The sequence below is a fragment of the Cynoglossus semilaevis genome, chromosome 20 (genome assembly GCF_000523025.1).
Source record: "Cynoglossus semilaevis isolate Cse_v1.0 chromosome 20, Cse_v1.0, whole genome shotgun sequence".
Lineage (NCBI taxonomy): Eukaryota > Metazoa > Chordata > Actinopteri > Pleuronectiformes > Cynoglossidae > Cynoglossus > Cynoglossus semilaevis.
The window spans coordinates 10,985,799-11,004,171 of NC_024326.1; the positions used below are offsets into that span (position 1 = coordinate 10,985,799).

The 18,373-nt window shown below is 42.9% G+C and overlaps 1 protein-coding gene across 1 annotated transcript in view; it reads right to left on the bottom strand.

The window, feature by feature from the left end:
- cdh6 (cadherin 6) overlaps positions 1 to 18,373 on the bottom strand; it is a 68,457-nt gene that overhangs the window by 17,652 nt on the left and 32,432 nt on the right. Inside the window, exons 3-6 of the mRNA XM_017042344.2 lie at positions 12,214 to 12,508; positions 12,000 to 12,119; positions 10,084 to 10,257; positions 1,806 to 1,993 (exon numbers count right to left, since the gene is read on the bottom strand). Coding sequence (XP_016897833.1) covers positions 1,806 to 1,993; positions 10,084 to 10,257; positions 12,000 to 12,119; positions 12,214 to 12,508 — 777 coding nt within the window. The remainder of the gene's footprint in view (positions 1 to 1,805; positions 1,994 to 10,083; positions 10,258 to 11,999; positions 12,120 to 12,213; positions 12,509 to 18,373) is intronic.

Here is an 18,373-nt window from a genome sequence, read left to right on the forward strand (position 1 = left end):
CACTCACTGCAGAAACACTCATTACACATTCATATGGAATTCACAGAACATCTACCAGTTTAGCATTTCTACCGGGGAACAAAAACTGGCAAAAGATGAAGGTGACCTCAGGGTTATGAGATGTAGAATCTCGCCCAGGGTCACATCAGCATCCAGACTAACAGTGGATTTGGGTTTGAGCCAGGGATGGAGCTCGAACCCTGAGGTTGGAAAACAAAACACTATCTACTGATGTAGGCCCTCCATATTCTCTGTAGGAACAGTGTGTTTTCCAAAGGATTCTGGGAGTCCCTCACTTATCTGCCACGCCGCCCTGCTGGCAAAATAAGTCAAATATTTCAAACTCTAAAGCAAAGCTTGGAGGTGGCAGAGAGAGTGTCACGAATAAAAACCTCTACCTGGGGTGAGTTTTCTTATATACACACACACACACACAGCCTTATATACAGCTAAATGGTTCCATTTGTGTCTAATGGACTCTTTCTGCAGGTTTGAATGGAGTACTTATTGAAGTACATTACAATGGAAACTCGTCAAAGTGGAGGTAACAAGAGGCCTGATTGCAGGTGAAACTCCTTCAGGGGAATGATCTCCTTTAATACGTTATGTGATATGACAACTAAAGCGTGGAACATCACAGGGAGAACGTAAGAACAGGGCTACGGACGGAATGATTACAGGTGACAAAGAGCTGCTGACAGACGAGGCCTGATGACAAACCACGACACGTTGTCACAGGTTTGAAGGAGCGCGGTAGAATTGTCTATACACACAGAGACACACACACACACACCTGGATGTTGTTCTCCACCTGTGTCGTGACGGTTCTTTGTGAAGGCCGCTGCCTTTCTTAGGAACTAAAGAATTTCTTAATATCGGCCGTCATTGTGAACACACTCCCAGTGAGGACGGTGTCTGCTCCGTCACACAGCCGCTGCAGAGTTATATTGCTTTCTGAGAAGGCAGTATCTGAGGTTATGAAGTTGGAGATGAAGAAGTTTAATTTGGTTTTCTTTCATCTGTCAAGCATGCCCCGGCTCTGCATATTTAACAGTACATATTAAATAGGCTGCGTGAGCAGGTTCTGAACCAGCTCATCGTCGTCAGATCTGCTGAATCACTGCTTTACAATACCAACATAATTAAAGGCCAGGCTCGTTTGGACACAGATCTCAGGCTCCTGACAACAGGTGCAGACGTGCACATTTTATTATGTGCTGTTCAAAACTACAGCTACTTAAATATTAAGTTAAAATTATATATATTTTTTTGGTTTAACCTGTTTTATTCCACACTTTTTTTTCCAAACATGTTTTTACACGACAAAAACCATGACTGCAAAGGGAAACAAATCAATTGAAAACATCTTTTTTTGTGACAGCCTGTCATTTAACTGGAGCTACTTCCAGAACTAGTATTTTATTTTATTTTTTTATAATTAACATTCAACAAAGTCTACAGTGATCAATATCCCAGATAGAAGTCTTGACTCACTCCACAGTGTTAGACCCAGTGGGAACTCTCAGAACTCTCAGGGACAAGTCACTCTTTCAAGCAACTTCTTTAGCACCACAGTAACTTGTAGTAAAGATCAGAGTGTACTGCAGTATCAGTACACCACCAGCAGTTTAATATACACAGAATCAATAAATGTTTTTCCTCACTTTAGGAAATAGTCCTTTGCTCCTCAGTATTTTAAGCAGTTCCTTTTATTCGTGTTGTTTATGAACCTCCATCAAGTCCCACAGACTTTGTCTCAGCTCCAGTCTAACACACACTGGTCCAGATGTACTGCCTGGTCTTACCTTGCTGACAGTGATCACTCCCTCCTGAGTGTCTTTGTCCGTGAAAATCTCGTACACGTCCATGCCGTCTCCGCTGATGATAGTGAAATACATCTCTGCGTTCCTCCCCACGTCTCTGTCAGTGGCCTGGATTCGCCCGACTGGGGTTCCAGACTTGGCTAGCTCCGGGACTCTAAACTGGTAAATACCTGGAAACACAGAAAACACAGTGCACGGATAAATATTACAGGACAGAACATATGGAACATTCTGTTCTTTAGCACCACGTTAAACTTTCAGATCGACTGTGGACTCCAGACCGAGACCGCACAAAAAACCAAACGTTTGTATCTAGGACTGCTGGAGTTTGGATTGACTTCCTGTCTGGTTTTTTCTTTCAATAGTTCACTCCAAATGTAGTGTGTCTACAGTACATGTGAACCACCCCCCCCCCAGCCCCCCCGCTCTATGACTGCTGGGCTCGGCTTCAGCTCCCCCACAACCTTGAAAAGGATCACACTTCAGTCGATGAATAAATGAACAAACCCGTGACCTTGTGAATCAGAATAAATGGAATTCAGAAACAAGAGATTGTCAGGTGGTATTTGTCATTTCCTCGCTGCTTGGATTTATTTTTGAAAGATTTTTTTATCTTTTTGTATTCCCAAAGCTCGCTCCATTTCTTTGACTCGTCTCCTTGATTCCTTGGCCTTTTTCCACCAAAGCTGGGAAATATTTTCGTGTCAAACGTGGTCCAACCAGACCCCGTTATATTTCATCTAAAACAACACAGACCACAGGAATGAAGCCTGACGTGGAGCGACAGCAGCAGCATCGACGCCGCGGCAATTAAGGAAACAATAAGTGGCAATGATTGGGAGACTTGTTTATTCAGACTTCTCCATGGCGTGAGCTGGTGATCAGGCACCTGCCGCCTGGAGGAAAACACCAGTGACAGCAAATGGATAAACCCCAACACAGACAACCAACGGCCCATCTCTCCAGGTAGAAAAACGAAACTAAACAAATCAAAACAAAGTGACAGCATAAATACAGAACAGAGGAACATCTTTTCTTTGTTGTCTTAAACTTCATAAGGAAGGTTAGACAGTTAGGCAACCGGAACAAAAGCATTCACACACACACACACACTTTGGATATAAATGCTGATGAAAGTCAGGTGCAAGAACAATGTGGCAAAATCAGCCGTATAATCACCCGTCATGTGTTCCTCTCTCTCTCTCTCTCTCTCTTCACCATCAGTGGGTGAACAACGTTGGCCGTTGCGGTGACTTTTCCTCCCGCCACAACAATTTGTGGCGTCAAATTGTGTCAGAACGGAACGCAGCGCCGTTCAGTACAAACATGTTTAAATTGGTCGTCAGTGTTCGACATGAACCTGAGGCTCTTTGATATCAAGATAACTTCCTGTTCTCTCTCTCTCTGTACCTGTGTGTGTGTGTGTGTGTGTGTGTGTGTTAAACATCACAGTGTGTACAAACCAATTCAGAGACTAATAATAATATGCTGCAGACTCACAGCAGGTATCCAGCTCAATCTACAGCATGTGGACGTGTGTGTGTGTGTGTGTGTGTGTGGCTAGATTATAAGTGGATCAGATAACGGATGTGATCACATTTACAAACAGAACAAACATCATTTCAGGGGAGATGAAAGCGGGGTCCTATCTGCAGCTGCCAAATTCCATTATCCTGTTCAACAAAGACCTGTTCCATCGCCTTCACCGGGAGAAACGCTCATCACGACTCCGTTATTCTTCTCCCTCTGCCGTTATCAGATACTTGACACTTTTCTATTGTTAACGGTGTGTTTAGTTACCAATGAGACGCGAGATGTTCTTTTGAGAAGGGACTGCAGTCTGTGGCATGTTTAAAAATACCAGAGCAGGATGGAACGAGAGGTCTAATAACAGGAGACGAGGAGCGTTCGCACCTCACGCCGTTAGACAGCGCTGTGAAAAAGAATTAGAACAAATCAACAGGATAACGTGGGAAAAGCTTTGCTGTGATTGGTTGACGAGGAAACACCATTTCTAGAGAACGACAAAACTTTGTACTGCGTGACATTCACGTTTAAAACAAACGAGAATACGGAATAAGAACAGGCGGTTGGTTATTCCTGTCACCAGAAACTGAAGGACCAACAATCCCTGTGACAAATTAGGAAGAATCTCTTCTTCGAAGGTCCACGCCTTCATTTGGACCGGTTTGTTTGTGTTGTTTATTTTTTGGTCTTTTCTTTTCCAACCATCTTTGTTTATCTGTCTGTTAACACCTGCTAGTACTGTATTAAATAAATATATAGAGAGGAGGTGTACTCAGGAGTGATCCTGACACCAACCTATATTTATTTTTAATATTCCTGCTCCAGCCTGTCAGGACCCATCAAGCTCAGGTCAGGTTTGCAGAGTCCAAGTGGAATAACGCTGAGGGAAAAGTTCAGACATGGCCGACCTGTGGTTTTACACCACAGATTAAACAGCAGACTTCATCAGTGGAACATGATTATGATTTGACTGAAGTGGACACTGAACAGAATATGCAGCGTTTCAGCCACAGATCATTAATTGTCTATTGTCACCAGGGGGCGCAAGCAAGGCAGATGGAATACTTTTGTGAATGTATTTCCTTCCTGTTATTCTTCTGGGAATAACAGTGGTTTAAATCAGGTTCAATGTTTTTCCAAAGTTTTGAAGGAAAAGCCTTGAACGTGTGGACGCGGAGGGGACGACGGGGACGACGGGGGTTGACATTAGTTGCAGAAAAGTTTGGGAACCGCTGTCTTACTGAACTGGTAAAGAAAATCTGCAATATTTTATTACCACAAGAGCCAGAACTGCAGGTTGGAACATCTGGTGGCAGCAGAATCAACATAACATCATAAAATTGTCATGATGTTCAGTCGTTAAAATTCAGTTGTTTTTACAGGAAGAAGCTGTGGGACAACAGTGCTGGTTTGTCACTGTTGTTTTGAACAGTGATCATTATTCAAAACCAGTCGGGTTTATTGGGCGACGGTTCATTGATTGACCTTAGAAATACCACAGGTCCTACTTATAATACAACAGGGCTTCTGTGTGTAAAGGTCACGGCCTTTGGGTCAGTGTGTGGCACATTGATCCCCTACATTCATACGCAGAGACACAATGAAAACACAAAGAGCGATTGGACTCAGTATCTTAGTGCCTTTGGTCGTCTGTCTGCGCGCTCAGTGTGAGGAAAGAAAACAAACAAGTGCAGAATAAAACCGTGAAGAGCCGCAGGTAGAGAGAGGAGAGCCGACGTCACCCGCCCCAGTTTTCCTTCTGATTGGAGATTGTGTTGCCTCTTGGCTCCAACACAACAGCCCTGATTGGAGTCATGATGTGATGTGAAATAAATTGACACACATTCATGAGACAGAGAGTGTGTGTGTGTGTGAGTGTGTGTGTGTGCGTGTGCTTTTCTCCTTGATGAGAACAAGTCCCTGACCTTCAGACCGAGGACAGGGCTTTAGGTTATCAGGATCACATCACAGACGCTGATCAATACTTGTTCTTCATCTTGATAGAAATATATACAAGTGTGAGCGTGACTGGGCATCTGGGTGTGTGTGTGTGTGTGTGTGTGTGTGTGTGATGACTACAACAGAATGTTAATGCCACTGAATCAGTTCCTCAGGTGGTGGTTGAATGGGTGCTGCTCCTAGGATTAGAGGGGGACGGGGGACGGGGGACGAGGACGGGTGGGGGGGGGTCGGTGATGATGATCTGTGAGTGACTCAGTCAGAAGGACAGAGAGACACAAGGAACCAGGGAGAGAAGAGGGAAAAACATGTCTTTCTTTTAACAGAGATTAAAACAACAACCATCTGGGGATGAAGGACATGACGACGAGAACTGAACACAAACACACACACACACACACACACACGTAAAGAGCGACATGGCCTCTTGATGAACTGCCTTGTTTACATCCACACACACATAATGAATCCCCTGGTTCCATACTCTAATCAACCACATCACATGTTCATCTCCTCAGATCCTAATCTGCTGCTAATTCTAATCCCTGCTCCAAACTAAACCTTGGACCTCTGTCCCTCAGCAGGGACCTCCACATGTCCCCAAAGGTACGCAGTATCTCCTCAAGTATCGCTAGAGCAGCAACACACACACACACACACACACACACACACACTCTTATCTGTAAACACTGAATGAAGTTTTCACCAGAAGAAGTACTACGTCAAGTACTCTATGACAGTTGTTTCAGGTACTGAATACTGCAGTTCATTTTGGAGGTCAAACTAAGGCCCTCCATCTTTGAAGCAGGTGATAAGACGCGGTGAGGTCTGCTATGATGATTGGTTCAGAGACTACAGCACTGTCCCAGAGACGGGAGGCTGAGGGTTCTACTGTCACCGATCTGGATGGAGCGGATTAGAAACGAGCAGTTTGAGGGTGAACCGGGGGCTGAGTAGTTTGGGGGGGGTGGGGGGAGGGGGGCAGTGCTAAAGAAGCTTGAGGTTACGTTGTTTGGAGGCATGTAGAAATCGTAGAGATACTGGGCTAAGGTGGATGGAGCTGCCAGACTCCAGAGGAGCTGCAGAGACAGTGGGTTTAACGGTGGAGGAGATGAGGGCTGCAGCGACCCCTGGGGGCAGCAACTGGAAGAGGAAGATGATAATAGATGGTAATGAGACGTTGACGTTTTGACGGCTTAGAAGCGTGATGATGCAACACACTGGAAACCTATGCTGCTTAGCTTTATCATGATATGTCGCTGCATTAGCAGCCGTCACAGGCAGGAGATCCAGAAAGTGGCTGCTGCAGTTCTGAGAACTTTTGTTTGGTCATGTGACATCATCCACACTGTCGTAACACTTACGTAACCATCTGCTGACTCTTTAATGATCATGTCCAGTGAAAAAAAAACCATCCAAATAATCCACATATTTAACCTTTGTGACCCTGAAGAGGCTCGTGGTGCCCCGGGGTCAGCCGCCTGCTGTGCATTTATCTGTTACCGACAGCATTAAAGAGTAACATTTACCAACTCTAACGTTATCTTTCCTCTTCATTCCGCCCACACCTTGTTCTTGTTGCCAGGTTTTACCCACGGAACATGCTGTCAGGATTTAATCAGGTTTTTGCTCAGCTGAAATCAGTGTGTGCTGTATTAGCAGTTGGCTGCTCTTTGTCTCTGTTAATCTGAAAACTAGGATTTATTTACTGTAAATAATTAGCTTCTTTTGTCTCCGCGGCAGTGACAGGGAGGACGAATAATATACTTCCACTAAGTGGCAGAGTTGATCTAATCTAATCTATAAATCTACTCGTTTTTGTAGTAGCCAAAACCAAAGGAGCTACAGAAACAAAATGGTATCACAACTGGATTCTAACTGCTGCCGTTTTTCGCGGTAAGGCACCGGTGCTAGCCGTTGCAGTTCTTTTTTTTTCACTGGACATGTGAATATCAATTTCTTCGATCTGCTCAGGTTTGAACTCTTCTTTCTGAACCGCGTTACATCTGCTTTAATGAACACATCTATTCATTAAAAATCTCACTTTCCAGAACTGAAGTCCGTCATCATCATGGCTCAACACTGATGTAATGTGCAGATCCGGTCGTTAACATTAAACTGGAAAATTGGACGAGCAAATCTGCTCTCACGGAACACCAGGTTTAATTAATGAACAGATCTGGAGCTTAAATGTATTTATTCATGCACTGACCACAGCGGGTCCGTTGCTCTTGGACTCTGGTGTCATAATTAATATATGAATCACTCGTCCTCTACTCCCTGGCGTATTCTCCAAGCTCCTCTGCAGAGGTTCTTGACAGCACAGGTAGAACAGGCAGAGAGCGCCACAGTGTGTAGTTAAATATAATAAAATGATCACGAGGAGCAGTTTTATGTTGTGAAAATAAATTAACTCGACAATAATACATTTAAACAACACAAAGGTTGATTTTAGTGAGTGTCGGCACAGTAGAGTACTTTAGTTATTTACAGTGATCTGAAGATAGAAGATAAAAAAGATAAATGTTAACTGTAAATTAGGTTTAGAATAATGTAAATGTTAATCAGGTCAAATATGAACAAATATATCCAGAAAAACACCAATACATTTGGTAAAAGTTTGCAAAAATATAGCAAAAATAACACAAATAAAAAAAAAAGGAAATTTGGCAACAAATCTTTCATCAAAAATAAATTTAGAGACATCGCCCCCGGAATGATATGACGTGAGGCTGGGAGTGGGACGCCATAAAAGATTTGGTGCAGAATTTAAATTGCCAGCCTTAAGACCGTAATGTTTTCTTGCCTTTAAATGTGACTGTTCTCTCTGAGGGACTCACTCACACTGGGACATAAATAAGCAAAGGGTTTGAAGCAGAGGGAAGGCGGTGAAGTAATAATAAACTTTTTAAATTTCTAAACTCAGTCACTTTCTCCTAACTCAGCAGTGACTGAGTGATTTCAGAGCGCAGCTTCACTGGTGCATGTCAAAACACTGGGTGAAAAAAAAAAGAAATGCACCGACTCAGCGTCTAGTCTGCCAAAATAAAGCAGAAAAACAGAGGAAATCAGCATATTAACCTGACTAACTTCAGCCGTTTGACTGGGAATGAATGCAAAGAGCTGTTTTTCAAAGGGGAGACAAACAAAAACCCAAACAAACACGTATTAGTTGATTTCTGTGGCAGTTTTAGACCAACGCTAAAGCTGTTAAAAGCCATTAGTGGAGCTGACTGAGTGGTACTGTTCAGCTGGAACTACATTTTTAACTAGTGTTAAACCAAAAAAAATTAAATTGGCTTCTCCGGGCTCGTTAAACTTAGGAGGATTTTCTCACTAAGTTCTTGGCTGGCTGCTGTTGGAAGTAAAACATTTACACGTCACTTGTTTTAGGGTCTGACTTAAAGAAACTTCATTCTTGTCCATAATTTACAGATTAAATAATTGATTTTTCCTCCCAGTGAGTTACTGCAGTCCATTAATGTGCAGCTCCTGTCTTTAGCTAACATTCCGCAGCATGAGACCCAGATGAGTCCTGGCTACTGGGCTCAGAGCGCTCGTGTTTGCAGTTGGTATCTTTCTGTGATTAAGGAAAGAATTAGGTTGAACTTCACCATTTTGTGAAGAATTGCTCATATTCAGACCGGCTCCCCTGGAAGAAAAGACATATGCTGGAGAACAATTTGTCAGCGCCGAGCGCTCTCGTTATTCTGGAACAAATGACTGGACTGGGAGCGCAGCGTGCTCCTGCTGTGACAGACAGGAGTTACAGAGTCATTAAGGGAAATCATTACGACCACTGCTCTGTCTGTTTGTGGCCATTTCTGATTGGTGACATGTCAGTTGAGCCGAGTGATTGGCTGATCCATTATAAGTTTGTGAAGTCCAACGGGAGCGCAGCGTTTACAGGATGTATTTGTTGACACAGGTACAGAGAAGTGAGATTTCTCTGACTCTGGACTCAGAGTCTGTCCCACTGTAATCAGCCTGTTGTTACCCTGCCGTAGGCCAAGAACTCCAGCAACACTTCAAACCTTGATCATTCTTTATGCTAATGTTCATTCTAGAAATGCATGGAAACATATAATAAAATAACAATAATAATAATAATAATAACCTTCAGCCAGCAGGTCAGTTTACAGACCAGGAGCTTCATTCATAGCAAAAATGTCAACGCATTTCACCCAAACATGTCTTGAAACTCAACCTCTGTCAGGAGAGGAAAAAGTTTGAAATCAATAAAAACGATGGAGAGGAGCTCCCCGGTGCACCATCACTGTGAAAATGTTTGCACCACTTAGTGGTAAGTGAATGGTCATTGTATGTAATTAAAGGGAGGTGAAGGACGGTCAACATCTCCATCGTGTTGTTCTAGAAACATCCATTCGTTGGGCCGTGTGGAGACTTTTTCTCTGCCTTTATTTATTTTAGTACAGTGTGACCGCCACTGCCATTTGGATGCAACACGTATTATTGATTCCTGAGGGGAAACTTGATTTGTGGACATAAACTGCGTGACATTTCAGCCTCTCTGCGGCTCATCTGTCCTCTCCCTGCCCAGCCTCCGGTTCATTTTCAGCCTCAACAGAAACTTTTACAAAAACTCAATTGCCTGCATTTAACAGAGCTGTGGGTTAAAAAAAAAAAAAAAAAAAGATCGAAAAGTCAGGAGGAACAACACGGGCCTCCCAACTCAATAATGAATGCATGTTTTTGGGATTGGGTGTTTCATCATGTGGATGCAATCTGTCCTCATTCACGACTGTTTACTCACTCTGGGTGAAGCGGGGCGGGTTGTCGTTGACGTCAGTCAGGCTGATGTTTACCACCGTGGTGCCCGTGAGCCCCCCCCTCTGACCGGCCATGTCTTTGGCCTCGATCACCACCTGGTAGTGCTCTCTCTGCTCACGGTCCATGTCCCCAGGACCCAGTGCTGTACGGATCACACCTGCAACAGGACAAGGCATTGATTATTTTACACCGTTTGTTTCTGCTTTCATTTCAGCCGTTGTTGAGCTGTTGCATCATTCTGAGCATCTCAGGACTTCCTCACTGACACTTCTTACTGTTTCAATCAAGGCGACACTGGCAGAGTGAAATGAACTGACTCCTGTCTTTATTCCAAATCTTTTTTTTTTCTGTGTCAGTCGTAACAGGAATGTCACAGACACATTGAAAACGTCTTCTAACCCTCGATGCTGTAATCGATCATCTCTAATACGTGTCGTCCCAAGAGAAGAAGACAAGTGTTCATTTATCACTTAATCTACATAGTCTTTAATATATCATTTATGTTAATTAACAATTATAGTTTTTTTTTGGAATTTATTTTCAGTTTAAATAATGTCTTTGTGTCAGGGAAGAATATTATACGTTACTTTTGATGGAATGAGTTTTTAGACCCTGGAGTTTTCCTGTATTGTCAGTGTATACCTATAAGTACTATTGGCGAGTACTGTTATGTAACTGGAGGGGACACAGAAAAATAATCACTTATTGGCACTGCAGTAAAAAAGAGGAACCGTTGAGTCCTTTTTGCTCATCTTCACTTTCCTCTTTCTATCACAGATCACAATTTATCGCTGCTGTATAATCCACACACAGCAGTGATCTGACCACGGCCCTGACTCCTCTGTTTGTTAGAAACAAGCAGATAAGCAGAGACAGAGAGACAGGGAGAGGAGGAGAGAGAGATTAGTGTGCTGATTATCTAAATGGAAGGCTGACATTTTCTAAAAAAGAAAAAAAAAACACACAGATCTTTGGGGAACCGAGCTGAGCGACAACAAAACCCACAGTTTTTTTTTGTCCCTGAATCTTCTTCCAGTGAAATGTAAATAAATGCAGGGTGAAGGTGCGCTGTGTATTTACTTTTCATGACAACTTTTAGTTCCTCCGCCTTTGTACGCATCAGAATGGGAACAAAGATGAGCAGCCTCCTTTCACTACCTGAGCCTCAGCGTTCACCAAACGAAACGGTGCTGCTTCTACTGACGGGGTCGGAAAAGGATTTGCTAGAACCAAAATGATTTCGGAGAAATGAGATTTAAAAGTGGCCAGAGAAAGAGAACAGTAGGATTTAGAGTTGGCAATAAAGCCGTGGATGGGCTGCAGTCGAGTTTCAGCATTAGATGTTCAGCTGTTCTGGTGTTTCTGTCATTTCTGTAGCTCCGTGGTTCCTGGTTGGCCACGCTGTTAGGATAACAAGAAAATCTGCTTTGGATAAACAAAGGAAAAGCTCCACTGTTCTCTTCTGGAGTTCACTAATCTGATAGAGTTTTGTCCCCGAGTCTGACCAATCAGCTGCTGGCGTCTCTGTGTTCAGTGCAGCAGTAAAGTACAGTTCAGATTAAAGTGTATTTTTATTTTACGATGTTATTATAACAGTAAACATATATCATATCAGACGAGGCTCTGCTAACATGTAGCACCAACTAGTGTGGGTCTGGGTAAAACCTGTTTAGTTCCAAAGGGCTGGAAAATTTAGGCCACATTTTTAATAACATAAAGTTCAATACTTCAATACTAATGCTAGGCTAGGCCATCAACTCTGACCTTATTTTGGATTTACCGGATACTTGAATTGATGAAATACTGCCACCTTCACAAGTAATTATTACTGCTTGATGATGATGTAAAAAGTAAAGCGTCACAAATACAAGTGCACGAAGGAGAGAGTTTTATAAATACCAGTGTTTGGGTCCACAGAGAAGTACGGGTGTCCCTGGCTGATGCTGTACACCAGTTTAGCACTGCTGCCATACATGCTGTCATCAGCATCCGTGGCGGTCACTTGGATGATGGACGTCCCTGAGGTTTAGAACACACATCCACATGATTCCTCTGAAAATAAACGTGTCAGTGTTTGGGTACACGTCGTGGCTGGGAGACGACAGGGTCTTACCGATGTCGGAGCGCTCTGGCACGGTGGCAGTGTAGACCTCTTTACTGAACGTGGGCTCATTATCATTGATGTCGTGAAGTTTGATGGTGAACTCTGTCTCCGGCTCCAGCTTTTGACCCGTGCGCTTGTCCACAACTGTGGCTCTGAGTATATAAAAAGACTTTTCCTCACGATCCAGGCGGCGGGTGGCATGCAGGTCGCCGTTATTCTGGTCGATGACGAAGATGCTGCCGGCTCCTTCACCAGACAGGACATATCTGACCACACCGTTGCCATGGTCCTGGTCTGACTGAAGCTGCAGAGACACAAACATATTAGTTTTGATAGCCTTCCACTCAGTTCCACTCAGTTCCACTCAGTTCCACTCAGTGACTCAGTTATGATCAAACAAACAAAAATCACTCATCATTGGCCACTGAGACACACTGTTGCTGTGACACTGATGTTTTATCTACTGTAACTGGACTGTGTCATTTATGAAAGTTTCAGGAATGACATTCAAAACTGTGATAATGATGTTAATGAGCCACGTTTAGGCCCCTGGCCCCCATCTTGATTTAATTCATCTCATAAATGAAATGCAAAAATAAGCTAAGATGGGAAGAAGTTCATTACAGTGAACACCGTCTTTCTGTCAAAGACAATTCATTTTTTTCAGCTCTTCAGCCACTGTCTCACAGCCACTTTATTTTATTACTGGGACTTTGTTCTAATCTGACAACGATCCATTCTTTCTTTAATTGTCTCCAACCTTCAGTTTGTGGTCATTTGTAACCTGGTAACAACTGTATATATTTTTATCTTTTTGAAGATCGAAAACTTTTTAACTGCAGGACTAATTCACTGTCAGATAGTTTCTTCAGCAATAATATTTTTGATGAAATTAGAATTGTCTGTTGTCATAAAAATGTTAGTAATGTTGACACAGATCGATGCTTTTGGTATTTCCTGAACAATAAAGGGCGAGTCCATGCTTTTTTTCCTCTCCATCATTAAGAAACAAATGACTGGTGGTCGGAGAGGACGGACAGGTCAGACTGTGACAGGTCGTCAGACAAAGGCAGTGACACAGAGGAGAGGGCAAGAGTCAGCTTCAGAATGAGAGAGAGAGAGAAAAAAAACCCCAGTGGAATCTTCTGAAGGTGAAAATGAGGAGACGGCAGCTGAAAGCCAGAGTTTGTGTTGTGCCGGGAGGTGTAAACATTTGTGGCATCTGCTGTGAGATCTGCTGCTTTAACTTTCATACCTGCAGCAACAACCTGACCTGCTGCCCTGCTGGCTCCTGTCTCTGTCTGCTTCTGTCAACCACAGAGGATCACTGTTCACCTCCCCTTCTTTCATCCTCACATAACTCCTTTAGCTGTGCTGTGATGAAGTGGGGTGTGTGTGTGTGTGTGTGTCCGTATGCATGTGTACGACTGCAGTGTCTACTACTGAAGCAGTGCAGCTAATGCACTGAACGGTGTGTACTGTGATGTACTGTACAGCTGTGACAGCAGGCTGCACCCATGGTGAACTGTCGCCGCCCTGCAGGTTCCCACATTTTAATGTTTATTATTTAGGATTACAGCTGAGGTAACAGGTATTGTTGTTTGTTGGGCCCGATTCTGAAGTTCACTAGAACTTATGTATCCAAACTTCACTATCTACTACTACAGCCACAACAGGAACACATTCATGACTCCGTTTCAGTGATTTTACCTTTTAATGAGTCGGCAGTTCATTAGAGAGAACTCTGTTAAAGAGAGAAATGAACGAGTTCTACTCTGTCCCCACAGCAACCAATAAGTCAATGACTGGGTCAGTGGACGGACGCCGGCCTTCAATTCTTAGGTTGTTTGGTTTTTTTTTTTAAATGAAGATGAAAAGGCTGTGGACGTAGTTTTCCTATGAAACCTGAATATTTATTCATTCTGTTCAGGCTGATGCTGATGACAAATGGTCTGTGCAGATGAGTAACGACAACAACAGAGACATTTTCAGTTTCATCTGGGGGCGGTCTACTGGGAAGGGGTCAAAGGCCAAATAAACCTGTCGATGTCTACTAATGTAGAAGTGTAATTTAGTCTTAGGTTGACGTTTGGGTCCCACGGTGGACCAGTGGGAACTGCCCTGGCCTTACAGCAGCACAGGGGTCAAATGTCAGGAAAACATGCAGGACTAGAGTAAATGTGTAACGCCACACTGACAGTTTGGTGTGAATGTGAGTGTGAATTGTTGTAGTCTCTGTGATGACGGTCCATGACTGCTGGGATTGGCTGCAGCCTAAATGGAGACAAAACCTCCAGAGCTGCCGTGTGTGTGCGGTCGACTTCCAGCACCAACCAAACTGTCAGGTGTCAGGAAACACAAACTACAACGTGTCACATTTTGAAAGTGCTGATGCAAACTGGGAAGTTATTTAGTCATGTCAAAGTTCCTGAGTGAGTGGAGCACAGAAGACATGATGATGATCTTGTTTCTTCTGGCCCTAAAACTCTCGCCCCACCAGGCAGGCTTATTAGGAACAGACTGGCAGGGTGCATACACACCTATAGTATTTTTAGACCTGCATGCCGAATGTGGTGTATGTCACAGATGGGCTGGGCTGCAGCTGATGAGCGCTGAGGCACAGCAAACAACTCTGTCCAGATGCTTTCTTCTCAGATAGAAATGGAAACAGTTGAAACCACTCTCCACCGACTTTAGGACAGACTGATTCCCAACCGCAATTTCTTACTTATTTGGTCTGAAAAAATATTATTTTTATGTCACAAATATCACAAAAAAGCTATGAAAACTAAAAAAAAAAAATCAGAGTGGTTGAAGAAGATCTTTGTGAGCGTCTTTCTTCAATTCCTGCCAGTATATCAGCGTCGTCTTCAACTACACAGGCAACAGAGATCTTAGTGAATTGTGAGTAAATTAAAAACTAGAAGATGATTCTATTTCATTAAATATACTTTGATAAATTTAATGATTCTATTTCATTAAATATACTTTGTCCGACACGGTGGTGTGCTCTGGGGTTTTTCTAATGAAAAATATGTGCCAGCGTTGGGAAACACTGGTTTAAGAGACCAAACTCTGAATTATTACATTCATACAAGTGGGTAGCTGTGTGATTAATCATGATTTATCACTGTGATGAATCTACAAGTTTTCTTAGATTATTTTTTAATAATGATGAGTCTGATTATCAATCAGAAAAAGAAGAAGCAGCAGAGTTCACACCAGAGCTGAGATGAAACTAAACAGCTTAAAAACAACACATTCAAACAAAGTAAGTAGATCTCAACATATGTGGGAGGTTAAAAATGTCGTGTCACAGATGTGTTTACATCGGCAGATCTGGTGTTTGCAGCGTGTCAACACGGTGTCTCACTAGGCTCTGTGTTATGAAGCTGCAGAGAAAAGCTTGACGACAGCGTTCATGTACTCAGCCTCTGTGAGATGAAACGACATGCACCGAGAAGCTCTGTCGTCGGAGCAAATTAAAGTATTGGAAACACAACTGGACAAAGATCAGGATGGAACTACAGTGGGAGCCAAAACGCTGATGAGGACGTCCTTACTAACAGGAAAATGGACAAGAAAAGAGCAAGTACAGCAACTAACACAAAGTAGCTGGGAGGCAAAAATCTGTTAAGGCCTGGCACACGCTGCACAATTTGAAATAATCCCATATAAAGGAAAAATGTGCCATTTTGTTCTCATGACTATTCCATACTGGGTGAAAAGTTTAAGACATTTACAACCAACTGTCTTTAAGGCTAGAATACAGGGCCCGTTGAGGCCAGAATAACGAAGATTTATTTCATACAGTGTGACTTGTTATGATGATCAATGGTAATTCAAAAAATTCTAGGATAAATTGCATTTTTTCTCCTCAAAGATGAAAATAAAACAAGTAAAAGTTCAACTTAATTTGAATGGAAACCAGTCTTAATTATTGAAGCTCTGTGACGAGTTCTGCTTTAGTATAAATTATTTTCTTTCTTTCCTTTTTTCCACTAATTTAACAGAAAGAACACTGGCAGAAATAAATAGAAGACACATGTAAAAGAAATGTATAGAAATAGTTTTGTTATTTTTCGAAATGATATAATTGCACAAATCAGACAAAGACGACGGACGACAACGAGAATAATTACAAAGTGAAAGGAAGCACCAGGGTTTTAGTGGATAATCTCAGCGCGTCCAAACCCCGTCATGGTTCAGGCCTTAGAACAGGATGTCTAATGCTGTTCCATCTGGTTATGAATAGATAACTGTGACGCTCATGTCCCTGGCACACGGAGACATGAAACACACACAGACTGTATGTTCCTGAAACGACATGTTGGTCATCTGAGGAAACTCAGAAGACGTTTTGGTTTACAGCCGACGCCTCACCTCGGGCTAAAGGCTAAAGCTAGCTGTCCTATTAGGCTTCAATTACTGACATCACTGACAGAACCCATCCTACACCAGTGGTTTGTACTGTACAGAGATACATCCTGCTGTCATCTGTTACTTTCTGACACCTCACTCAGAATGCCACCCAGCTGCCGGCGTCCGTTTCCTGCCGTCTCCCGCCTTAATATCACCGCGCCAGTCTGTTTATCTCCATTGTGAGCTGTGGCCTGGTCTGAATAACAACACTTTGAAAAAAGATCGGTGAAGGGCGGCGACGCATCAGCGCTATCGTTACACGGAATCGTCATCGAAATAGAACAACACGCTGTGGCACTTCCTCAACCGTCAGCGAGGACCAGATTAACTGAGGATCTGAAGTTGTTGTGACAAGAGCTGATGTAAAAAAAAAAAAAAAAAAAAAAGGACATGATCTATACCTGTGTGAGAAAGAAATATTTACAGCAGTGTTGGCTGTCTGTTTACATTCACATTACGCTCACTTTCATGCATTTAGCAGACGCTTTCATCCCGAGTCAGACTTACAAGAGGAGAATTAACAATCGAGCTACAAAGAGGAGTTTGTAGTTCCTCTTTTGTCTTCAAAGGACACTGCTGTTCAGTAGAGTGGGACTTCTGAACCAGGGTGGAGATCAGTACAGAGGGAGGAGGGAAGTACAGGAACGTGTTAGGGCGGGAGGAGCTCTCTGAAGAGCTGGATCTTCAAGAACTTTTTGGAACTAAGCAGTTCAAATAACCTGGATTGTCTGGTACAAGGTGTTGGGAACGCACGACGACGCTCCCCCAAGTGGTCGTGGGGTGACATAAGTTTTTATCAGGGTGCTGGAGTAGATTGGAGCATGAGCTACAGGACAGCCGGTGTAGCTCAGTGGACAGAGGGTGAATGACAGTATAATTTCATATAATAAAGTCTGATTTTAAATTCTAAAACTTTCCAGTGACGAGTCTCTCAGACGTCTCCAACAGTCTTGACAAGCCTTAATATTACATCTTTGTCAAGAGTTGAGCGGCGTCATGTTTCATTTGATCTGGTATCTCAGACCTAAAAAATGAACAATTTAGAAATCAGAACAAACATCAATTTTTAAATCAAACTTGAAGCTTCAAGGAAGCGTTTTTGAAGCCTCGCAAAACACTTTGATCTAGCTTCATCTGTCTGTCTTTAATCTTCCTAAAATGAACATTTTCAAAAGAACCGGATTTTCCTGGAGTCTCTTGTACAAAGCACTGATGCAGGTGTTCAAGACTGGGACAGAACTCTCCGACAGTAACATGACTACTTCGATTAGTCTGGGTATAAACGTCCAGATAATGTCTGCGACCCAGATGTTGTCTTTTCTAAATCTTTCTTGTTGTTGAGAAGGGCCTTTTTTTCCCCTCTACATTTTCTTCAGAAAATAAAAAGGGGAGGTTTGAGAGGTTAGTCATCGTAGACACCTGCCTAACACTTTTCAGTTGTGTTCACAGAACAGCCCTGATTTCCAGCAGAGAAAACAGACACAACGGACCAATGGTTATCTGCCTATTTTCCACTGCTAGTCAGCAGAGAGGCAGCAGTTACAAAAACTAATGTTCAGCACTAAAAATTCATTGGTTTGAGCTACATTATGCAAATAGCAGAATGCTGCAGTAAACAGAATTAAAATTGCTCTTGGGCTGGAGAGTAATGGTTTTAATAAAACTGAAGTCAGTGCTCAGAGTGGACATGCTGTCGGGCTGGACGGTGAGTGACGCCACTCACTGAAGACACTGAAGACACTGAAGA